This window comes from Leuresthes tenuis, unplaced genomic scaffold (assembly GCF_036924035.1).
Source record: "Leuresthes tenuis unplaced genomic scaffold, fLeuTen1.0.hap1 SCAF_16, whole genome shotgun sequence".
Lineage (NCBI taxonomy): Eukaryota > Metazoa > Chordata > Actinopteri > Atheriniformes > Atherinopsidae > Leuresthes > Leuresthes tenuis.
In genome coordinates this window covers 32,200,573-32,226,316 of record NW_027325370.1, presented here as the reverse complement: position 1 = coordinate 32,226,316, position 25,744 = coordinate 32,200,573, and the positions used below count along the sequence as shown (strand labels likewise).

At 42.0% G+C, this 25,744-nt stretch overlaps 1 protein-coding gene across 1 annotated transcript; it reads right to left on the bottom strand.

Moving 5' to 3' along the window:
* Nucleotides 1-4,067: 4,067 nt before the first annotated feature.
* Nucleotides 4,068-25,167, bottom strand: LOC140272446 (Ig-like V-type domain-containing protein FAM187A). Its single transcript, XM_072367901.1, has 5 exons — nucleotides 25,006-25,167; nucleotides 16,283-16,563; nucleotides 15,671-16,018; nucleotides 6,281-6,519; nucleotides 4,068-4,294 (listed from the first exon to the last, which is right to left on the bottom strand). The coding sequence occupies exons 1-5, from the start codon at nucleotides 25,165-25,167 to the stop codon at nucleotides 4,068-4,070; spliced, it is 1,257 nt and encodes a 418-aa protein (XP_072224002.1).
* Nucleotides 25,168-25,744: the final 577 nt, after the last annotated feature.

Sequence of the window (25,744 nt, the reverse complement as noted above, 5' to 3'; positions counted from 1 at the left end):
TACCCAATGAGAATGTCAGATTAAAAAATAAAGTAAGGGGAACAGCAATTGAGCGAGCACTCAGGTGCTGGAGATATGGGTCAAGGTCATCTTCGCCTTCGACTTCTTAGGGTCAAGGTGACTAAGTACTTTCAGTACCTCAGTCTGGCTTACAAGTCTCAATGTGAAGACTACTGGGAAATTGGATGTATTTTTGACTACTGGATCTGGAGCAGAAACAACTGGGACCATGTTATTATCAACCAAGTGACCAGAGGTAATGAAGTGGTGGTTAAAGGCACTGGATATATCCAATTTATTTGAGATGTAAGTATTACCACTAATTATTTGTGAGGGGAGAGGAGAGCTAGGTGTAGATTTTATGGTCTTCCAGAATCTGGCAGTATCACCATGGCTGGAAGTAAGAGAGGATACATAATAAATGCATTAGCTCTCCTAATTGAGCTAATGCATTTATGATGTAACTTTCTGAAGAGCAACCAATCAGATGGGCTGTTAGTAAGCCTAGCCTTTGACCAGGGCTGGTCTCTGAGGTGAAGGGCTTCAGATAAGTCAGCAGAGAACCAGAGATTAGAACCTTTTTTTTTATATACGTTGATTCTTATAGAGGGCATGCTTATTTATAAGAGTGCTAAAAACACTCGAAAAATATTCCAAAGCCAACACAGGGTCAGGAATTAAGTCAACCCTTCTTAGGTCCACATGAGACAGATCATGTATAAACGCCTGCTCATTAAAGTTTTTGAAGTTGCACCTCCAAATGTTATGTCCCTTGGATATCTCAGCTTTGGTGATCCTTATATGGGCAATCGGGCAGTGGTCGCTGATATCCTGTGCGAGAATGCCGCTGCATGGACATTTCTGGGGCCTAGTCAAGATAAGACCAACAAGAGTGGCTTTAGAGATATCCTTATTATTTGGCCTGGTTGGAAAAGTGATCAGTTTGGATAGATTTAGGTCAAGAAATAGCTCTTTTAGCTTAGAAGAGCAGAGAGATAACCAATCTAGGTTGAGATCACCCAGAACTAGCTCAGAGGAAGTATAGACTCTGAGTAATTTTCCCAGCTCATCTAAGGACGGGTTAGGGACAGAGGGTGGGCCATAAATCCCACTAACTGTGATGTGAGTGTTGCCCCCAACACTGAAATCCAGAATGACATATTCACAACATTTGGGCACAGATATTGAAGAAATTATGCGTGCTGACAGATGTTCTTTGATGTATATTATGACCCCACCCCCTCTTGATCTCCTATCTGCTCTAAACAGATTGAAGCCCTTTATGGCTACATCTGAATCTGACACTTTTCTAGAGAGCCAAGACTCAGTGATGACTAGGATGTCTAGGTCTGATTCAGTAATCAGTACATAAAATCAAGTTTAGGCAATAGACTCGTTATATTTAGATGCAGAAACTTTAGCCCATCACAAGATTGAAAGTCATGTAATGACGTGAGTTCACCGAGCTGGGGTGGATGTAATACCGCAGCAGAGCTAGGGACTGGATATAAAACGAGAATAAAGTCTAACTGGAATCAAGTTGAGTGGGTTTCTGTAATTAGTAGATGGAGCAAATGACCTGTGTGGTTGATTAGTTACTATTACAGGGATGTTGTTGGGTGTAGTGATGCTACTGCACAGGTAGGGGGAGTTATACGGGGTTACGGCAAGTCAGGCGGTGCATGAGTGGAGGGTGAGTTCCATGTTGGTGGCGAGGAGGCGCGAGCCTTCTAAGTTAGGGTGTAAGCCATATCTTTTAAAAAAATTGAGGTCAATCCAGAAATGCTGAAAAACTGTCCATCAAAGGGATACTATTGTGCATTCAATACCCCTTCAACTAAGTTGACAGAGACAACTGAATTTAAGATCGCCAAAAGACGGAGAGGGTGGTGGATCGGAAATTATCAGCTGCTTTCCGGTGTCCAGCAGCGTGTCAATGAGGCGTCTTTGAGCTCCTCCGATCGCTGATGTTTAATGTCATTTACACCTGCCTCAAGGACTAAAGTGGAGACAGTCCTGAACTGGTTGCTTAGGTGCAGTGCAGATGATTCATTGTGATTAACAGATGCCTGGGTGGCAGAATGTCTTCCCACCCAGCACCGCTACATGCCTGATCAGCACTGTGCCAATCACGAGCGAAGAGGGATGGGCGCTGCACCTGGGAGAGCGCTACTGACCTCCACGGAGGTCTGTGAGGGGATAGATCCGATGGTGGAGGCTCCAGTACTGCCACCTGCTGTGGAGATAGGGTGGGTGGTGAAGGACGACCCATGCAGTGATGAGCCACCGATCTCTGTGGAGCAGGAGTAAACACAGGCTGGGATTGCCTGCAAATGATGTTGTGGGAGATGCACTCAGGTGACAGTGGAGGGGAGGAGTCCTGTGACCTGTCATCCAGGGAGGGGAAATCCTTGACACTGAGGATGCCATATTTATTGTTGAGCTGGATGTTAAAGTGCGGGGATGCAGGTGCAAATAGGGGGGAGCAATATTTCCCTTTATTGCAGCGCTCTGGGTGAAATGGTCTGGAACTGTCAGCGGCTTTGGGCTTCGCTCTGAGCCGTGCCCAGGTGTCATCAGGAGCAGAGGACAGCAGAGGGGCATCAGCAGCCGAATGGGAAGCGATATCACCAAGCTCTTAAAGAGTTGCAGCTCCGACCTCACCAACAGCAGGGAAGGGGGTGATGATCTCGGGTATCCGGGAATCAGGTTGTGCAGGGTTGTACACAAAAAAGCCTTGGGACGTCAAGGTGCCAGGTCCACAGGAAGTCGGCCATTTTGAGTTGAACATACAAATTGGTGCCATTTTGCCTTTTTCCACACCTCGTATATGATTGAACTCCTACAGATTAAATGCTACTGGCTTCAAACTTGTTCAGGTTACTCTTCAGTTATGGAGGATTAAAAGTTAGGAGAATCTTTTCCAAAGTCTAAACGTTGTGGGTGTGGCCGGGCGCGGAAGATCGTGTGATGGCGTTTATGGGCTGAAAGCCATATCATCATCGCAAGTTCATGAAACTTAGCACACACGTCCACGCTGATGACTTTGAACGTATGCAAAGAATAACGTGTGTGTCCGGAGCAAAATGCCTCTGTAGCACCCCCTACAAATTTTCTAAATACCCCTGCCATAGGGGTTAGTTTTGCGTAGGCCGCCAAAATTCGGTACATGCCTTCGTCATGCCCAGGTGCACAAAAAAGCCTTGAGACTTCATGGCGCCGGGTCCACAGCAAGTCCGCCATTTTCAGTGGAAGATGCAAATCGGTGCCGTTTTGCCCGTTTCCACTCCTCACATATGATTAAACTCCTTTTACAGATTTAATGGTAACGGTTTCAAACTTGGTCAGGTTATTCTTCAGCCATGGGGGATTAAAAGTTAGGAGAATCTTTTCCAAAGTCCGAAGGGTGTGGCCGACCCTCGGAATTTCAGGACCACCTGCTGGTGTTTGGAAAGGCCACTTTGTATGCACAGCTCGCATATGATTGAACTTTTCCTACAGATCTAATGGATGTGCACACGTGCTCAGGCCCGAGCTGCAAGCTTACTCGCTCAGGAGTACTTAGATGACCCTAACACTAAAAAGCAAATCTTTCTTCCTCTTTTAAAAGAGGTTGGTTTCCACTGAAAACTGATAAGGATAAAGATGCAACCCACTGCTGTTCTGTATTTGTATTTATTTACAGTGACAAATTAGACCTGTGTCGTTTTGAATATTATATTTCAATGAAGCAAGGTCTGAACTAGTCAGATTGTGATCACAGATTGTTAAGGAAAAGTTAACAATCTATTTCAGACATGACATATATCTTCAGTTGCTGTTAGACGAATGGTGTTTTCTATTTCGAATTAGCAGAAAGTTCTCACTAATGGCTATGATATTTTGAAGCTGCCATAAAGAAACTGTCAACTCAGTCAATCAAGGCGTGGTTCCACAATGAAAAGCTAATTTTATTGGATGTGCTGCTCTCTCACTTGAAATGATTTCTGTGAGGGATGATAAAGTTATTTAAAATTTGTTTAAATTTTGTGGTTAGGAAAGACAACACAACTTACATTGAACAGATTTTAATCCACATGTGTTCCTGCTTTGTCTCTGAGGTATCTGACCCCAGCTCTACAAAACACAAGCAGGCAAAACAAAACAGTCATGGCAGCATAATATGTTAACACTATCTTAACAGCTGCTGGTAATTCAGGATGTGACAACAGTGACTGGTCATGCCCAAAACGTGGATATACCAGAAGACGTATCTCAGCAGCTCTGCGACCTTGAAGCCAGCAGTAGTACGAACCTAGAAATTCAACAATATAAACAAAAAGACATTTCATTATCTTATATAATGTATGTGGTAATACAAATGGTGGTAATTAATATATATTGTATTGTGTATTATATGAAGGATAAATGGTTAATCATGTATTACACCATCACAGTGGTGGTAGGGGGGAGGGGCGGGGGGGCGGGGGGGGGGGGGGGGTGGTACTGGATGGAGTCCAGATGTTGAAGGCACTGGAGGAGTCGGAGAACATGATTCTCACATATGAACCAGGCACATCCAGATAAGCATATGCCCGATGCAGCATGTAAAGAATCGTATCTTCCACTCCAGCACTGGAGCACCCCAGGGCATGGTGCTGGCCCCTCTTGTCTTCACCCTGTACACCCCGGATTTCTGTTACAACTCAGAACTGTGTCACATTCAGAAGTATGCTGATGACCCAGCCATTGTGATGTGTATCAGGGATGATAAAGAGGAGGAATACAGGAGCCTAGTGAAGGACTTCATTGTTTGGTGCCACAGGAGCAATCTGAAGCTGAACTCCACAAAGATTTAGGAACTGGTCATCGACTTCAGGAGGTCCAGACAAGAGTCACGACCAGTTCCTATCGAGGGTCAAGGTGGAGGCTGTGGACTCATACAAGTATTGGCGGGATAGCAAGCTGTACTGGACCTGTAACATTGACCACCTGTACAGGAAGAGAACGAGCAGGCTGTACTTTCTGAGGAGGCTGCAGTCCTTTAACAGGAAACTCCTGTGGATGTTTTATCAGTCAGCACACATCCAGGCTGGACAAACTGATCAGACAGACTGGCACTGTGGTTGGCCTGAAGCTGGACTCTCTAGTGACGGTGGCAGAGAAGAGGACTATGGAGAAACTATTGGACATTATAGACAATACCAGTCACCCTCTGCACCCCATCTTCAATGAACAGAGGAGCCTGTTCAGTGACAGACTGTTCCTTCCCAAGTGCAGGACCAATAGACTCAAAAACTCCTTTGTCCCTCACGCCATCAGACTGTACAACTCCTCTCTGGGGGGGTGGAGGGGGATCAGGATGTAGAGAATGCACCACTAGCACCACAACACAACTGAACCTTGAGCAATAGCAACATCAGTACAAGTGCAATAATAATATGCAATATCTTTTTTGCTAGAATTTCTTTATTTCATTATCTATCTTTATCGCACATATCCTTACATGTATATATGCATGTAAAATTTTTATATTATAATGGTGCTGCTGGAATCTTAATTTCCCTGAGGTAACCTCCCAAAGGGATCAAAACGGTTATAATCTAATCTAATCTGATCTATTCTAATCTAATCTACATACATATCTAATATTCATATAACCTATTTATTACAGTATCTTTTTTGCAAGGGGGCTCCATCTTCTATTTTTTTCTTAATCATTACAGAACAACTAGTTGCAAAGCAAGCACCACAATGGTGTATACACGTGTCTTTGTTGAAAAACACTAGCTGGGACATTTCAAATAGATAAATAAACCACACTGGTTGGTCCAAAAAGCAACAGAGAAGGTCATAAATCGCTGTCAAACTGGCTTTTAAAGTTGACAGGGATGCATCTATCTCCCAACATTTAGGTGTGCATACCATTGTGCAGTAGTTGGTACATTATCATACTCACCAAAATTCTGTGCAAGGCCTCCACTGTAATAAAATGCAGTTTATAGAATAACTCTTAACTTAAACTCTACTTAAAAGTAGCCTTTCTAAAATCCTGTGGAAAATTCTTAATAGTGAGAATGCAGACATCTACTTTAACATTTTCAATGTTGTTATACTAATTCCTATTGAATAAATTAGAAAAAAAATAGAAAACTCAAACTGACTGTCTTAAGAAAAGAATGAGGAAAAAGCATGGAAACATATTCTAAACTAAAGGATTTTTACAAAAACTGACATGTGAACACTGTTATATAAAGAAGAAATGACTGATTGAAGTACGCAGTGACATTTCAGCTAATACCTGAGTCCTTGGTTTTTGCTGGTTGAAACACAAGGTGATGCCCAGCATCGATCAGCAGCCGAGGGGGTGTGGTGCTGAGGTTGCCACCTGCAGAAACCTCATATCGGTAGATTGGTTTCGAACCTTGATCCCAGGCTACAGCCATGCTGGGACGTGCCCCAGGGCATCCCAGGGTGAGGACATTGTCTGCTTTGTGGTTCACGTAATAAACTGGTACTTGCACTAGCAGGGCAGCAGAACTATGGCACATAAGCAGAAATTCATAACAGGTGGGATAATGATTTATTTTGTACCTGCAGTGTCATAAAGTAAAGTAACTGCAACAGGGAAATACATTCACTAAGCACAACGCTTGAATGTTTTACAGTTTCCAAAGAGATGCTGTAACTAGGAGGTCTTTGGTGATTTGTGTGACCCATGGCTGAACAACATTCTTATTCATCACAAGGCATCTTTGTACTTTACTGTGCATATTCAAGCTGTAACCAAGCAATTTCTCTGAAAGCCACAATCATGGCTGCATGCTCTTGTTACATAATCTATCAAAGAGCTTAAAAATACTGAAACACCCCAATGTGTATTCAGAGCTGATTGTAAGGACTTTGTCTTCTCTAGGTGATACAAGTGGATCTCAAAGTCTTTCTCAAGCAGTTATTAATACTAAAAAAAACATGTTTTCCTCATGTCCTTAATATTGTATGGTAATGATTCCCAGTTGTTTCTAATTCAGTAAATTCTATGAATATACTAATATCACCCCACCTATGTTTAACCCTGCTACTTCTGCATTTCAGCAAAGTTTTCACCAATTGTCCAAAAGTAAAGAGTGATAGAAAAATTAACCGGACAACTAACTCTATATCACTGAGCATAAGACAAATTCTAAAGCTAGGACTAATACGCCATTGTTGTCCATCGTGTCAAGTTTGGAGGTACAAAGGCGGAATGGGGGGTTGAAACTGATCCGCCGCTGAAAATCTACACGATAAATCCAGATTTTGTTTCAAGTTATACTTCTGAGTGATCATTACTTATTCTTTTATATTTTGTAAAATCTGCTACCATTACTACAGAAGCTGAGAACAGCCAAAGATTATCATTTTTTTATGCATTGTTATCTCGTGACAACAGTCATCTCTACAACTTATCATCTCATTATCTTAATATAACAAAGATCGTTTTCTTGTGATAACGAATTAATTGTTACCTTAGCTGAAGAAGCCGGATAGATAGGAGTTTTGTCAGCCTCTCATCTGCTAACTGGTAGCCCCTAAACAAAGCCAGTCAAGTAAACAAACTGACGTCAAGTGTAACTTATCGGTAGGCTATAGCTCGCTAGACATATAAAGAGATCATCTTCATATGACATCTTTATATGTCTATGACAGCTACAGCCAGTGGCAACGGAAGCCGTTTGTGGCAGCTCTTGTAGGTTGAAATCAAGACGAACACATTATAAATTAATTCGTTATCACGAGAAAACAATTTTTGTTATCTCGAGATAACGAAATAATCACAAAGAAACTATATTTGTTATCTCAAGATAACAAAATAATTAAGCAGCCGTACTCCAAGTGGAATGGTTAGTAATGTATGTAAAGTATGTAGAATAACAATAGTAGCCTAGTTGTCTTTGTGGGAATTTTTAATACCCAAAAGCTAGGAGATAATTTGTTGATGCAGGTTGTTTTTTCTGTCTAATGTTAATGTTTGAAGCTGTGCATGGTGTTAATATGCTTATTGCTAACAATAGCTAATGTCCACTCAAAATAGTGTGAGCTGAATGTTTCCCCTTGTACTCACTCTCAAACACACGCTTGTTTAGATGCCGGTTTTCTCAGTAACACAATCATGGTTTCGGTTCTGTTACCTTATTGTAGTACCTTAATGACATTGTTGAGCTCAGGTGTTAAGCTAAAAGTTTTCTTGTTTTATATTACAGATCCTTGTGGCGTGAGGATGTTGTGGAAGTGTAAGTATTGTGAGTTTATGTATGAAAAATGGAGTTACCTTTTAAAACATTATCATTTAAAACACGGAAACTATGGCAGAACTATCCCATTTTCCTGCTTACACCAAGAATGTGTGTGTGCACATTTAACTCCATTAATGTACTTAAGGACCACCTAGCAAAGATTCACCAGAAAACTCAGGGTGCTCAACTGAGTGAAACTGCCCAAGTAACCTTTCACTGTCAGTCATGTGATTTTTCTGCACCCTGTACAGAAGCAGTCTTTCTCACTCACCTGCACAGTACACATTTAAAAGTAAATCACAGAATCCAGTGTCCATATAATGGCTGTACCTTTCACAAAAATGTGTATCCTACATTTAATGTCCACAGAGGGTGTTTGTTTTGTTTTCATTTTAGCTATTTAACTTGTGGTACGATGTTTGATTCCCAAAAGACTACAGAGACAACTGCTATCCGGACACAGTTGCTCAGAGGGCTTCCTATCAACCCAGGGTACAACCCCACAAACTTCTTCAAAACAGGCTTTGTAAGTAAGCTCTTGCTTTCTTCTGATTTTCACCATTTTTTTATTTTTCACCATGACGCTTTTATATTGATTAAAGTTCTTTTCCAAATGAGAGGATGGAGTGAAAAGAGGGACAATCAGATTGTCCAATCAGAGAAATCGTATCCATATCCCCTGCAAGAACACAGCGTCCAGTTCAACAGTAGCTAATCTCAAACACGCAGTATTCAATGTCAGATATTTAAGTAACAAATCATTCGTGATTCATAGTTTTATTTCCTCTCAAAATCTTGATTTTATGTTTTTAACTGAGACATGGCTCTATTAAAAATACAGCCAATGCAGTCCTGGTTGAGTCTAGTCCACCTCACTTCAATTTTGTGTCTCAAACACGAGAAAACCAGAGGGATGGGGGTGTTTGTGCCATATTCAGGGACAATATACCCACCAACAAATTGTCATTTGAGTTTTTTTCATAATTTGAGTATGTGCCATTTAAAATAGAGATAAAACAATCTTCCATACTTTATATCACCATTTACAAACCACCACAGAACTGTTTTATTAATGATTTTACTGAATTACTTTCAGTTGTGTGCACTGCTTTTGAGTGTTTAGTCATAACAGGGGACATGAATGTGCATTTGGATGTAGCCCAAGATAATCACGCTAAATAACTCATTGCTGTTCTTGAAATGTTTGATCTAACTCAGCATATAAGTCCAGCAGGGGATACAAACCCTGGTTCGGGTAGGGGGTAGAAATAGAAGAGGTAAAGATAAGTGGGAATGGGATTCAAACCCTGGTTCGGTTAGGGGTAATGAAAGTAAAGAGGGTGCCAGATGTGGAGGCAGGACAATACACACCAGCAGATTCAGCAGACAAATTCACCTAAACAGTCCTACAATCACTAAAATGCCAGCAAAAAAAGGCCATACAGGTCAACTCACCTAAAGTGGTTGCCTGGTTTCAAAAGGCTCACATGGGCCACACATGGGCCACACACCCGCCACTTAAATATATCCTGGATTTCTTCCTTGCTTCTTCCAAGAGTCTGTTTACCCTAAGTGCTCCCCCTGCTGGGCCTCCAGCTACTATTGCTTCTTCTAATCCAATTCCGCTGATTGGCCCTTACTGCCAATTCTGACACTTCTATCACTATTTTCCTCACACTCTGTCCACTTACACCCAACTCCCTCAACAATGAGACAACAGACTTTGCAACAAATCCTCTACATCCTACATCCACTGGACATCCTAACTTTCCATCCAAGCTGCTCTGTTTCTGCCCCCAGCTCCACATACCTAAGCCTTCCCTTTCATATGCTTCTGCAATTAATTCCTCCCAAGGAACAGTCAGCTCTATGAAATAGAATCTCATTCTCCTCCTAAACCACAAGACTATATCAGGCCTTAGAAATATAGAGGCTATTTCCTGGGGAACAACAAGCTTATCTCCTAAATCTACCTGCATCTCCCAATCACAAGCATCCTCTAAGCTGCCTTGCCTCCTTATTAACTTTCTAACTTTCTCCCCCTCTTGAACAAACTGAATTGCCCCTCTCTTCACCTTAGACCCTCCTAAATTTACCTGCCTTCGTTTATCTTCAATACCTGCAGCAAAGCTTCTTAATACTTGGTTATGTCACCGTGTTTACCGGTCTTGTGACAGACTAACCTTACAACCTGACAAAATATGCCTTAGTGTTGCAGTACCTGAACATAATGAACATAACGGGTCTCCATTTACCCAGAGTTTTAGGTTCTGGGGAGTTGACAGTACATCATATGTTGCCCCTATAAAAAATCTAATACTCCTTCCCTCAATACTCCACAGCTCTTTCCAACTAAGCTTTTTCTTCTCTACACCTTCCCAGTTCAACCACTGTCCCTGCTTAGCCTGAGCCACTGCCTTTGTACCCCTTAACATTTCCTCCTGTCTACAAACCTGCTCAACAATTAGCTTTCTCTTCACCTTGGGACCTGCTCTGCTCCACACCAGTTTGCCTGGGCCAAGCCCCAAGCGTCCCTGGCCTATTTGAACATTACCCACAATCTCTGTATGTCTCACAGTTACTTCTGCCTCTTGAGCTGCCGTTCTTGGATTCCATTTCCTCCCCTTGGTTGGGTTTGGAAACACCTTACTAACTACCACATCTTTACTCCCAGCTAACAGGAGCTCTGTCCAAACTTGAGTACATTTAAACTCCTCTACTAGACTAGACACTGGGGGCTGGAGTATGCCTTCCCCAAACAGTGCCACAGTACTTAAGCATCTAGGAACACCTAGCTACTTCAGCAACAGATAATGGAATCTCATACACAGACAGTGGCCACATCAACATAGGAAAAAATCCAAACTGCAGACACCACAGCTTCAACTTTCCTGGAAGCCCTGATTTATCTATTCTATCCAGTCCCTCAGCAGCATCTTTCCGAAACTTCACTGCCTGCTCTCCATCATTCATGTCTGCCTGGTACCACCTACCAAAACTCTTTACTGCCTTTTCCCTAATTATTGGAATGTTTTCTATTACAAACTTTCTATTACTTAATGTCCCTCTACTTACTGACATACTTCTAGACTTAGTAGGTTTGAATTTTATAACAGCCGACTTTAGATTTTTATTAAGTCTCTCAAGTATTCTCCTCATACATGGCACTGTTGTAGTCACCAACATCATATCATCCATGTAGGCCCTAATTGGCGTAAGGTGCATGCCATCTTGACGTCTCTCTCCATCTACAACCCACTTGGAAGCTCTGATAATTATCTCCATCACCACTGTAATGCTATTGGACAAATCGTACACCCTGCCATAATGCCTATTTCTAGCCTCTGACAACCTGTTGTGAAACCTGCTGTACTTATAAGGAAATATGCTCTTAAGTTAACAACTACTACAGGCACTCAAAAAATAATCAAACACTTTCCAAGGCTAAGGCTATGTGGCATTGAACCAAATGCATTTGCTAAATCCAGAAATATAACATGAAAGTCTTTTTTCTTACTCTTGGCTTTCTGAATCTGATGCCAAATCATGCTAGTGTGCTCTAAACACCCTGCGAAACCTGGTATTCCTGCCTCCTGCAATGTAGTATCTATTAAGCTATTCCTTTCTAAATAACTAGCTAATCTCTGTGCAACTACACTAAAGAAAATCTTCCCCTCTACATTTAGGAGAGAGATCATCTGGAACTGATTCAGTCTCGAGGACTCTTTCTCCTTTGGAATAAGAACGCCTCCTGCCCTACGCCATGCTCTAGGAATAAACTGTTTTTCTAAAACTATTCTTAAATGCCTCCACAAAAACTGTAGGATATCAGGTGCAGTTTTATAAACCCAGCAGGGGACCTGGGGCCGACGAAGCCTTTGCACGTCTGACTACCTTCTCAACCTATTTCCTTCTAGGTGGTCTAACATCCATCTTATGAGATATCTCTCCTAATGGTGGCATGTAAGGTGGAAGGCCTGCTACTCTACACTGCTCAAGATCTGAATATGTATTTCTTAGATACTTTTCCACTTCTGACTTTGTTGCCTTAAGCTGCCCTCCCTTTTCCTGGTTAAACAACCTTTTGACAAATTTGAACGGGTCCCTGTAAAACGCAGTCCTTACATATTCTTTCTTCGTTCTCTTTTTCCTGAGATATTCAGCCCTTCTGAGTATTGCTGGTCTGCTTCTTAATTCTTCCTGCAAAACATTTATTCCCTCCCTCTCTTCCTCTGTAGCTCTTTTCAACTGCTCTCTTAAATTTCTTTCCTTAACCAATTTCCCCATCTCTCTTTGCCATCTGGACTTAACTAAATGTACTCTTTCTATGTTGCACCCCAAATCTTTCTACACCCTATGTTAAGATGCCATAACAAGATTGGCTGTATTTTGCCTTTTTTTTTCTAGTAAAATGCATCGGAACATTGGTGCTTCTTTTTTCCATCCAATTTAATTGAAATGTTTTATACAATATTTAAAAAAAAAAAAATCAAAAGCTAATTAAATTAGAGGAAAATACAGTGATTGTAATAAATTAAATTAGAGGAAAATACAGCAATTGTAATAAATGATGAGAAGGAATCATTTAGTAATTGTAATAAATGATTAGTAGCAATAACAAATACAGCTAGTAATAGCTACTTTTAGCTAATGATTTTGAGTACACATTACTAAGAAATATAAATACTAAAATTAAGGTTTCATGTCAATACAATGCGAGATATTTAGTATCAGCTTGTGTAAAAAATGAAGGCTGCACGTTAATACGTTAGTTTCCCTTGTGTAAAAAATGTAGTGGTATAGGGCAACGGGTTTCCACGTGATTTGCAAGTAAAATCAAGTAATTCGAGTTGTATGAACCACAAGGGAGATAGTAATTAAGGCGAAACAATGCCTTGTATGTACTGCCACACATCAAGTCAGCATTGTGGAACTCGCCACTCTAACCAAGAGTGTTGTCGTCACTCAACTGATTCCACAACATCAGTTGGATGCGTGACAGGACACAACAATGCAGGATTGAGCCTCCTCCGTTTGATATGTGTTGATCATGAGGTGGAACAATGGTGGGTTAATAAGCACCTGCTGGTTTGGCTTTAAGGCACAACTGATGTGTGAAAGAGGTTGTTGGCTGCTGTACTCACTTCATTTTAAGCAAAATGCCAGTTTTAAAGAATTGATTTCATCATCCTTTTCTTCACTGCCATGTGCAGATATGACAGAGGATGGTTGCCAAAATTTTACTCCAGTAAAACTTGACTCTCTTGTTGACTGCACTATAGTTTCAATACGTACAACACTGGACAATGTTGCCCCCTTGAAAAGGAAGGTAATCGGTCAGAAGAGGTTGGCTCCTTGGTATAATTCACAGCTGCTTTAAAGCAGACTGCACGAAAGCTGGAGAGACGGTGGCGTTCCTCTAATTTAGAAGAGTCTCAATTAGTCTGGAAAGATAGTTTAATAACGTATAAGAAAGCCCTTCGTAAAGCTAGAACTGCTTATTATTCATCATTGATAGAAGAGAATAAGAATAATCCCAGGTTTCTTTTCAGCACTGTTGCCAGGCTGACAAAGAGTCCGAGCTCTGTTGAGCCATGTATTCCTTTAACTCTCAGCAGTGATGATTTCATGAGATTCTTTATCAATCAAATTGTTTCTATCAGAGAGAAGATTAATGGAATCCTTCCCACTATTATCACTTATGTATCATCAAGTAGAGCAGCTTAAGAAGTATGTTTAGAACCTGATTTTTATTTAGACGGCTTCTGCCCAGTTGATCTCTCTGAGCTAACAACAACAATAGCCTCTTCTAAACCATCAACTTGTATTTTAGACCCAATCCCAACCAGACTGTTCAAGGAGGTTTTCCCCTTAATTGACACTTCCATATTGGATTTGATCAATCTGTCTTTGTTGACAGGATATGTACCTCAGACTTTTAAGGTTGCTGTAATTAAAACTTTACTTAAAAAACCTACTCTTGAATCAGAAGTGTTGGCTAATTATCGACCTATATCCTTATTATTGGGCTGTCCCACATATTCTCTGAAAAGCCTCCAGCTGATCCCAAATGCTGCAGCCAGAGTTCTGATGAGATCTAACAGCAAAGATCATGTTTCTCCAGTTTTAGCTTCTCTTCATTGGCTCCCTTTTAAATTCAGAATAGAATTTAAGATTCTTCTCCTCACATATAAAGCTCTTAATGACTGAGTTCCATCATATCTTAAAGATCTCATTGTAAGATATTTTCCTAACAGAGCACTTTGCTGCCAAACTGCAGGTTTACTTGTTGTTCCCGGAGTTTCTAAAAGTAGAATAGGAGGCAGAGCCTTCAGTTATCAGGCCCCTCTCTTGAGGAATAAGCTGCCAGTAAATGTCCAGGAAGCAGACACCCTTTCCACTTTTAAAATTAGGGTTAAAACCTTCCTTTTTGATAAAGCTTATAGTTAGGGATGGCTCAGGCAATCCTGAAACATCCCATAGTTAAGCTGCTATAGACTTAGACTGCTGGGGGACCTCATCTGTCACACCTTTCCTCACTTTGCTCTCTTTTTCCCCCTGTTTAATTTCTCAAATTATATTATGCACATTTGACATTATTGTGGTTATTAACTTGTGTTTCCCTGTTCCAACAGGTATCCTTTGAATGGCGTTATGGTGTTTTTTTCCCCCTCTTTTCCCTCTTTTCTGACTTCTCAAACCCCAGCTGGTTGAGGCGGATGGCCACCCTTCCTGAGTCTGGTTCTGCCAGAGGTTTCTTCCTGTTAAAAGGGAGTCGTTCCTTTCCACAATCGCCACAGGCATGCTCAGGACGGGAGATTGGACTGAAGACAAGTTTCGATGCAATCTGTTGGTTTCCTTAGCTAGGATATTGTTTTTAAATTGGCTCTATATGAATGAATTGGATCATTTTGCAATTAATTCATTGGATTTCATTGAATTATGATTGCAATTAATTGGATTCCAATTGGCTTGAATTGGACAATATTATTCAAGTGCCTTCAGATAACATTTGTTGTAATTTGGCGCTATATAAATAAACTGAATTGAACCCCAATATTGGTTAATTTTACTCAAGATGGATTTCTCCAAAGTCTTACATGGAACATTTGATGGAACATCGAATCTCTCCTCTCTGAGACTGTTGGTGGTGCTCTGCAGATTCAAAGCTTACATCCTAAATAACACTTTTAAAGGCTCATTTAGCTAATGATATGTATTAGAAAACATAGAGAGACTTTATGGACATGTTAAGAAGGTTAAAATGTAAATTATTTCTTCAAATGAATATAGCTCTTGAACTGGGCAATTATGCTTAATCCCTGTCCAATTAACTTGACCGTAGTTGTCTTTTTTGTGATCAAATTTACTCTCTGCAATTCTAATGCTTGTCCTGGTCTACTGTGCATGCTCACCTGTATCCAAGAAATACCATCAAAGCAAGCAGTTTAGGAGTTGGAGGAGCTTCAGTTGGACAGGGCACTTGACAGCTTTTGACCTCTAGCTTAGGCCCTACTCTGCTTTGCTTCAGATGACCAAAAGCCCTGGGGACTGCCCCAGAACCACATGAAACAACTGTCTGATTCGCCCATCTGTAGCGTACATGAAGGAAGCGGGAATGGACGAAACAGAGTCCTATACGGACCTGCTCCCCTGGAACTCCACAGCGATCACACATTGACCATGGCTGGAAGGTGGTGAAGACCTGGTACAGTGAATGGGGAGGGCCGAGTCCTTTGCGTTCCTGAATTTTCTTCACCAGACTTGTGAGCCAAGAGGAATCAAATCCATGGATTGTCATATTTTACAAAACATTTATTTAAAATGTGCATTTTACATTTTTGCCATGTATCTCCTTTTTTTTCTTGATTTGACATTGATGTAAAGCAAATTTGATCAAAAGGTAATTAGATGTTTTGCTTTGTATTACAAAAGTTTTATGTGTTACTTGAACAGTTTTTTGATAATAATTTTGGATAAACAAACACTCAAATGTTTCTCATCGCAAATATTTTTTCATCACCTACCTTTCTGAGTGGTAGCTGAGTGCATAAGCTTCCTGGATGTCCAGATCGTAACCAAAGAAGAAGTTTCTTTGAGTGGACCCGCAGATATAGAGACCAGAGTCCTTGAGCCCCGCTCTGAAGAGTAACAAGCTGAAGAGCCGAATGGAGAATCGACTCTGCAAGTCACTGCTGTGAAGGACCTCACTTGTGTCCAGTAGCTTTTTGCCATGGTTATCTGTCAGGGCTCTGGTCTCCTCTGAGTTTCCCTGGTGTTTCCTAAAGAACCACACAACTGATTGGACCTGAAACACATAAGAAACAAAATAACTAGCAACAAATTCTATTTAACACTATCTGTATCATGGATATTGTTAGCTAATCAAATCAAGAGACTCCAATTACTTTATTAGATGCTTTTACTCTTGTTTGTTACCTTTGACACAGTTAAACTAAACAATAGTTTGATTAATATATACACTAAAATATATCTATGAAATTAAAAACACACAAATCTAGTTAATTAAATTTATGTTTAAGAACTTTAATGATAACAGTGCAATATAATTTTTTGAAAAAATTGATTTTTCTTGTTTAAGAATAAATTTATTTTGAAAATCTTTGTAAGAATATTCAGTATAATCGTAAAAGTATTTAAGTTAGAAGCAAATTGCCCTTTTAAGAGAATAATAGTTCATAATAAAAAGGGAGCTTTTAGTTATTTGATAAAGGGAAAGAAACCCTGTAACTTATACAGGTTCCAGAGGGACTAGTTCCCATACTTCGATTAGCAGCTGATGGAAACCGCTACAAGCAAATTATGTCCAAATGTTTTACCAAGACTGTTTGTTGCTTTCGGGTTATTAACTTTTGCCGTAGAAGAAGAAAAATATATAATATTTCTGGTGACTTTGTTCTGTATTGATTGTATGATGCTGTAATTACAACTTGAAATAATTACATCCCATAAAGCAGGATTACTTAAAATGGGTATATTTCACTTCCTCATGATGTAGAAAAATTGAAGGTCTGCGAGGCACAGCTCTGTGGGATTCAACAGCACCTCTGCAACCTTATCTTGAGTCAGGAAAACATTCACCATGTGAATCCACCATGTGGAAGTCATCTTACCTAAAAATCCTATCCATCTCCCCTCAGTGACTACAGACCAGTTGCCGTAACAGTAATTTCAGTTGAATTTTATTTATATAGCGCCAAATTACAACAAATGTTGTCTCAAGGCACTTCAAAGATACAATCCAAACAGGCCACTCAGAATCCAATTCATTGTGACACAATCATAATCCAGTCAAATCCAGTTAATTAGATTCCAAATTAGTCCACTTCATACATACAAAGCCAAAGCATACTAACTATGGAAGACAAAGAGGTTGCACTGAAACTTCTCTCCAGTCCCCTGTCCTGAGTGTGCATGAGGTAACTGTGGAGAGAAAAAACTCCCTTTCAACAGGAAGAAACCTCCATCAGAACCAGGAAGTGTGGCCATCTGCATCGACCAGTTGGAGGTTGAGAGGACAGGAAAGGGGACAACAAGCACCGTAACACCAGGCCAGGGATACCTGCTGAGTGAGAGAAACACAAGTTAATGACAACAATAATGTTGTATGTACATAGAGAAAAAAGAGAACAGAGAGAGGAAAGGTGTGTCATGGGAGGTCCTCCAGCAATCTAGGCCTATAGCAGCATTACTATGGGATGTTTCAGCAAAATGCTCTATTGTGAAAATATCTTACAATGAGATATTTAAGATATGATGGAGCTTGGTCATTAAGAGCTTTATATGAGAGGAAAAGAATCTTAAATTTCATTCTAAATTTGACAGGGACCCAATAGAAACATTGATCTCAAGATCTTGCATATATATAGTTATTTATTTTCAAACACCATAAACAACATCACTCCTGTCACCATCCCTCCACCACAACCTGGGAAGCTCCCTCTGTCTCTTGGTATAGAGGAGTTTGAAGATGAGCTCAGGAGACTTCAGTCAGGGAGGGCTGCAGGCCCAGAAGGAGTCTGTCCAAGGCTTCTGAGGGATTGTGCTGGTCAACTAGCAGTCCCTCCTCATAGGCTCTTCAATATAATCCTTCAAATGGAAAAGGTCCCGGTGCTGTGGAAAGGGTTAGGTTAACCGGTGGAACCGAATGACTACAGACCAGTGGCTTTGACATCTCACATCATGAAGACCTTGGAGAGACTCGTTGTAGAAACACATAGGAGTGGAAGACACAATTCTGTAAATGCCGCATCAGGTATATGCTTATCTGAATGTGCCTGGTTTATATGTGAGAATCATATTCTTTGACTTCTCCAGTGCCTTTAATACCATACCGCCTCCCATACTGAAAGACTAGCTTCTATATATGGGTGTGGCCCCTTCCCTGACATGGATTATGGACTATTTGACAGCCAGACCACAGTATGTCAGGATGGGGAGATGTGTTTCTGGAACACTAGAATGCAGTACTGGGGCTTCTTGACTGCTTTCCTTTCACTCTGTACACATTGGACTTCAGGTACAACTCAGAGTCCTGCCACATACAGAAGTATTCTGATGATACGGCTGTTGTGGCACGTGTGAGCGGTGGACAGGAGAAGAAGTACAGGGACCTTGTGGAGTCCTTCTATGGCTGGACCAAAAATAACTGTTTGCTCCTGAACACTACCAAGGTCAAAGAGCTGGTGGTGGACTTCAGGAGATCTAAAACTCCATACCAGTCAGTCTTCATTGATGGAGGGGAGATAGAGACTGTTCAAACCTGCAAATACCTGGGGGTGGTGCTGGATAATAAACTGGAGTGGTCTCCCAGTGTAGAAGCAGTTTACAGGAGGGGCCAAAGCCATCTCTGTTGAAATGTTTTTCTCAAATTTATTTATGTATTTATTTATTATTATTATTATTGTTCTAATAAACAAATTTGAATTTCCACTGGTGGATGAATAAAGTATTTTTCTATTCTATTCTTCTATTCTAAATATCTACGTTACAAAAGCAAGGTTTCTTACCTCATTACTTCTACCATAGACTTGATTTTCTGATGGTTCCTCTCCAAGAGAGGAGCGCTTTCCTCAATTTCACGCAATGAAATGTTATAGTAAGCACGATGTGGTCTCATGCATTTGCCCAGTAAAACCCTAGAGGTGTAGAGGGTCTTTTATACTTGACATATGAATAAAGACCTTGAGATTATTCATCAATTTGCTATTTTCTTTTAAAATGGCAATATCAAGGCCTATTTATTTCCATATATGATCAAATGAAGAGCCTTCTGAGGAAAAATTTATGGTCAAATTATGCATATTGATGACCAAAGGAAGAGTTTTTGTTGAGGAGTAAAGATGAAGCAAGACCAACAACACTGTACCAACCCTTAGTCATGCTCTGGATAATTTTCAATTTCACTAGAATTGGTACAAAATGGTTAAATGAATGCTTTCTAGTTGAAGGGTTACATTCCATACTTTGGACAAGGTGTATTTTTAGCACAACACAGGCCCTCCCCTTAATTTGTTTTCTACATTGTACGCTCGGAACCACTCGCTGTGTTAATGTTGAATTATTAACATGTTTCTGATAAAGTTGTAAGTCTCCAAGAACAAATATTTAATGATAGTGGTATAGAAAATGTGTTTAAATGTAGTAGTCAATAGTATACATGCATAACTAGGAGTTACACTGTGTATATCTCTGGTTTGGTCTTGTACTGTTAATAAGAATGCATTGATTACTAGAATGTGTTGCCACATTTAAAAAAAAAAAATTTTTGGAATGACTGGCGGAATTGCTTTATCATGTTTGCATTTATTGCATCAAATTGCACAATGCCATTTTGATAACAGGTAACGTCCATAAAGACACCATATGATGTAAACTTGAGTCTCAAAAGTCCACAAGCTGATCCATGTGCAAATATAGTCCGATCAATGCATGTCAGGACATGTATAATAATAATAATAATAATACATTAATATATATTATTTGGAGGTGCCTTTCAAGTCACCCAAGGTCCATCCATCCGAGGGTCGGGTCGCAGGGGCAGCAGCTTGAGCAAAGAAACCCAGACGTCCTTGTCCCCAGCCACTTCCTCCAGCTCTTCCGGGGGGACCCTGAGGCGTTCCCAGGCCAGCCGAGAGACATAGTCTCTCCAACGTGTCCTGGGTCTTCCCCGGGGTCTGCTCCCAGTGGGACGTGCCCGGAACACCTCCTCAGGGAGGCGTCCAGGTGGGCATCCTAACCAGATGCCCGAGCCACCTCATCTGACTCCTCTCAATGTGGAGGAGCAGCGGTTCTACTCCGAGCCCCTCCCGGATGACTGAGCTTCTCACCCTATCTCAAAGGGAGAGCCCAGACACCCTGCGGAGGAAACCCATTTCGGCCGCTTGTATTCGCGATCTTGTTCTTTCGGTCACTACCCACAACTCATGACCATAGGTGAGGATGGGAACGTAGATTGACCAATAAATAGAGAGCTTCACCTTCTGGCTTAGCTCCTTCTTCACAACGACGGGTCAGTGCAGAGCCCGCAACACTGCAGACGCCGCACCGATCTGCCCGTCAATCTCACGCTCCATTCGTCCCTCACTCGTGAACAAGACCCCGAGATACTTGAACTCCTCCACTTGGGGAAGGATCTCATTCCCGACCCGGAGAGAGCATTCCACCCTTTTCCGGCTGAGAACCATAGTCTCGGATTTGGAGGCGGTGATTCTTATCCCAGCCGCTTCACACTCGGCTGCGAATCGCTCCAGTGAGAGCTGAAGGTCACGGCCTGACGACGCTAACAGAACCACATCATACGCAAAAAGCAGAGACCCGATTCTGAGGTCGCCAAATCAGACACCCTCAACGCCCTGGCTCCGCCTAGAAATTCTGTCCATAAAAGTTAGGCACAGAAACGGTGACAAAGGGCAGCCCTGACGGAGTCCAACTGTCACCGGAAACGTATCCGACTTACTGCCGGCAATGCGGACCAAACTCTGGCACCGGTCATACAGAGACCGAACGGCCCCTATCAAGGGGTCCGACACTCCATATTCCCAGAGCACCCCCCACAGGACTCCACGAAGGACACGGTCGAACGATTTCTCCAAGTCCACAAAACACATGTACACTGGTTGGGTGAACTCCCATGCACCCTCCAGGATCCTGCCGAGGGTATAGAGCTGGTCCACTGTTCCACGGCCAGGACGACAGCCACACTGCACCTCCTGAATCCGAGGCTCAATTATCCGACGGATCCTCCTCTCCAGTACCCCCGAATAGACCTTACCAGGGAGGCTGAGGAGTGTGATACCCCTATAGTTGGAACACACCCTCCGGTCCCCCTTTTTAAAGAGGGGGACCACCACCCCGATCTTCCAGTCCAGAGGCACTGTCCCCGATGTCCACACGATGCTGTGGAGGCGTGTCAGCCAAGACAGCCCTACAACATCCAGAGCCTTGAGAAACTCAGGACGGACCTCATCCATCCCCGGGGCCTTGCCGCCGAGGAGCTTTTTGACCACCTCAGCAACCTCAGCCCCAGAAATGGGAGGCCCCGTCTCCGAGCTCTCCGACTCTGCCTCTTCCGAGCACGTGTTGGTAGGATTGAGGAGTTCCTCGAAGTATTCCCCCCACCGACTCACAACATCCCTAGTTGAGGTCAGCAAAGCCCCATCTCCACCGTACATAGTGTTGACTGTGGGCCGCTTGCCCCCCCTGAGACGCCGGATGGTGGACCAGAACCTCTTTGAGGCCGTCCGGAAATCGTTCTCTATGGTCTCACCGAACTCCTCCCAGGCCCGAGTTTTTAGCTCAGCAACCGCCGAAGCCGCAGCCCGTATGGCCTGCCGGTACCTATCAGCTGCTTCCAGGGTCCCACTGTCCAAAAAGGCCCGATAGGACTCCTTCTTCAGCCTTACGGCTTCCCTCACCACTGGTGTCCCCCAGCAGGTTCGAGGGTTTCCGCCACGACAGGCACCGACCACCTTACGGTCACAACTCCGATCAGCCGCCTCGGCAATGGAGTCACGGAACATGGCCCATTCGGACTCAATGTCCCCCACCTCCCCCGGGATATGGTTGAAGCTCTGCCAGAGGTGGGAGTTAAAGCTCCTTCTGACGGGGGATTCTGACAAACTCCCCCAGCAGACCCTCACAATATGTTTGGGCCTGCCAGGTCTCATCGGCATCCTCCCCAACCAGCGGAGCCAACTCACCACCAGGTGGTGATCAGTTGACAGCTCCGCCCCTCTCTTCACCCTAGTGTCCAAGACATACGGCCGCAAGTCCAATGATACAACCACAAAGTCGATCATCGAACTGCGGCCAAGGGTGTCCTGGTGCCAAGTGCACATATGGACACCCTTATGCCTGAACATGGTGTTCGTTATGGACAGTCCACGACTGGCACAGAAGTCCAACAACATAACACCACTCTGATTCAGATTGGGGGGGGGGGGGGGGGGGGGGGGGGGGCGGCGTTCCTCCCAATCACACCCCTCCAGGTCTCACTGTCATTGCCCACGTGAGCATTGAAGTCCCCCAGCAGAACGAGGGAGTCTCTGGTAGGAGCATTCTCCAGTGCCTCCCCCAGAGACTCCAAAAAGGGTGGGTACTCTGAACTGCTGTTTGGCGCATAGGCACAAACAACAGTCAGGACCCGTCCCCCCACCCGAAGGTGGAGGGAGGCTACCCTCTCGTTCACTGGGGTAAACCCCAATGTACTGGCACACAGCCGGGGGGCCAGCTCATCCTGCTCACCCAAGGTCACCTTACAAAAAATAGATTTACGACTTTATTAGTCCCTTTGGGAGGTTCCCTCCGGGAAATTGAAATAAAACCATGCAAAAAGATAGAAAGATAGAAACGACATTGAAAGGCGTGACGTGGGGTTGGTTAGCAGTCCAGGAGAGGTTACGCGCAGGGTGCGGGCGGGAGCGTATTTGTGAAGCAGGTCGTACAAGTAAGGGCTAGATTGTGGAGAGGTTTAATTGGTGAGGAGAAGGTATGCGCAGACAGACAATTTGTATGAACAGCAATCTTTTCAAATGTGAAAATTATTGTATCTGTGAGGTTGAGAGTAAAAATCTGTATGAGAAATATTTCTATTTGTGTAGTTTGTAATGTGTGCGTGCATAAAATTATTTTACAAATTGCTTTGTATTTCTATATGGATTTCAACACATCTTCGTAAGTATCCAAAGTTACTCAAAAATTGTTGTACACATTTATAAATTGTGTAAAACACATGTGCAACCACCCTGAAACTAATATCACTCCAAAAGGCTAGCTTAACTGTTGTCATGGTAAGGACAAGAAGTAATAGAGGGGGTGGGTGATATGAGAAGTTGCTCACTTGCCCCTCAGTCCTCATCCTTCAAAACAGCCTGGTCTCAGGCAAACTGTTTCAGTAAGAGTGAGAGATTAAGTACCACTGTACTTAAACCAACCAATATATTTACCAAAGCTTGTCTCATACATTTTAGTAATACTTCATGAAAGTGTGTCAACTCGTAAAAACTTTTTTTTAATCACTTAGTTAGTGAATTGCGCTATATTTAAATTCACCTTGCCTTGCCTTATGAGAAAATATTTGGACAGTGTTTAAAACCTATGTCCATGCCAGGAAGTCAGTAAAGTCAACTTAACTCTACCAAATAGGTCCAGATGAGTGGTTAATATTGTAGTACAACTCTGCAAAAAGCTACCTGATGGAAGTAGAAATAAAATTCTAAGAGCATTCAACCAAAACACAAAACCCTTTGAATGCAGTGTTAATGATTTAGTAAATGGTAAAATGGACTTGTATAGCACTTTTCCTGTCTAGCTGACCACTCAAAGCACTTTAACACTACATGCTACATTCACTCATACACTCGTGCAATACGTCTTAGTGCTAAGTGCTACACAGTGCTTTCTTTTATGCATTCACACACTGAGGAATGCACCGGTATGCAACATGGGGTTCAGTGTCTTGCCCAAGGACTCTTCAACAAATGACCTGGGGGAGCTGGGAGTTGAACAAGGTGACTGCCCCTCCTCCTTAGCTATAGCCGCCCAGACAATTTAGTCAGCATTCAGTCCCAAGTATTTTGAATTACTTTTGAAGGAGTCACAGGTATTTTTTAGCTCTGGCCATTTTCTTTTTTTTTGACAAACTGTTCACTGACCGAAACTCTGAAATAGACAGCAACAACTCACCAACAAAATGGCAAGACACTTCTCTGGCCATCAGGACGTCTGATAACTTATTTGTTTTCCCAATGTGTTTGCCAACTGCCACAGTCCAATCAAATATAATCAAGATTATTCACCACAGCTCACAGAATACAGTGTCATGCCATAGCTTCACACTGTTTCAGCTAGCAAGCGTGTCCTCTTTAGTTAGTGGTAGTTATTGCACTTGACTCCAGTTATGATTTTAAGGTAATGCTCAGTGCAGAGGATAAATATGCTATATCTGGCAGTGGGTCAAAATTTTTTCATCTTACTTTAGCAGGTTAATTGTATAAAAAAAACTTTTTACATGCTACTTTTAGTGTAAAATGGTACTAAACTCTAAACTAAATCATTGTCTTTATGTTTTCCTTTATTTTTCTCTTGAGGCTGCATGTTGTCAAACATTATGCCTGAGAAACAGAATAGATCAAATAAATTTCTCATAATCCAATTTATCGTTTTGACTGTATTATGTTTCCAGCTGGAACTAAAAACACTGCTCAAAATTGTCTTAGGTCTACATTACCTCTTGTGGCTTACAGTGGCAGGGCAGCTCCACGGTGACTCCTGCGAGGTAGGCAAGATTTTTAAAGGTTAAAAAGGCAGGGCATGCTCTGCTAGCAAACACATCCTGCTTATCTTCAGGAGCCTCGTAGCCCCACACATCAGAGGACAAGAGAATTAACATAGAGAAGGATGTCAAGAGCACTTGGTTTCTCTGAGGAGGAAACATACTTGTTTTAAGTAAAGAATATGAAAATTTCACTGAATAATTTCTTAAAAATCTTTTTTTTCTTTAGATCTCATGAATGAAATTCAGAAAAGTTTACTTTTAAAATATGGATTCCCTTGAGCTCACTAAGGACCAATTCTATGTCGTCAACGCAAACATCTTGAAGTCAAACTCTCAGTAATGACATCACTGCAAATACCTCTGAACATTCTTTTTGTTGAAGACATTCTTAGTACACTGCTTCATTATTCTTGTAGCTTTTGTTTGTCACCAGGTTGACATAAATTTCAAAGCTTACATAAAAATGTTTTATGGCCATAGAGTTATAAAGCAGGTCTCGTGAAGTTTGAAGAAAAAGAGACAACGTTTTGGTAAGTCTCTGGTATTTATTTTTCTCCTTACTCCACTTGAAAGAAAACTATAAAACTGACAATAACTGACATCAACTGACAGAACATACATTTTGTTTTCATGACAACAATCATTGTCATGGAGACCAGAAATAGAACGTCATTTGTGTATGCGTTCTAAT

What these genes read in the sequence shown, in the direction of transcription:
- LOC140272446 (XM_072367901.1), bottom strand. Translation starts at nt 25,167, where the DNA reads ATGTTAATTCTCTTGTCCTCTGATGTGTGGGGCTACGAGGCTCCTGAA. An exon ending in GCCACTGTAAGCCACAAGAG is followed by an intron (nt 16,564 to 25,005) that starts GTAATGTAGACC and finishes TATGTGTTTCAG; the next exon opens with GTCCAATCAGTTGTGTGGTT. An exon ending in AGCAAAAACCAAGGACTCAG is followed by an intron (nt 4,295 to 6,280) that starts GTATTAGCTGAA and finishes TTGAATTTCTAG; the next exon opens with GTTCGTACTACTGCTGGCTT.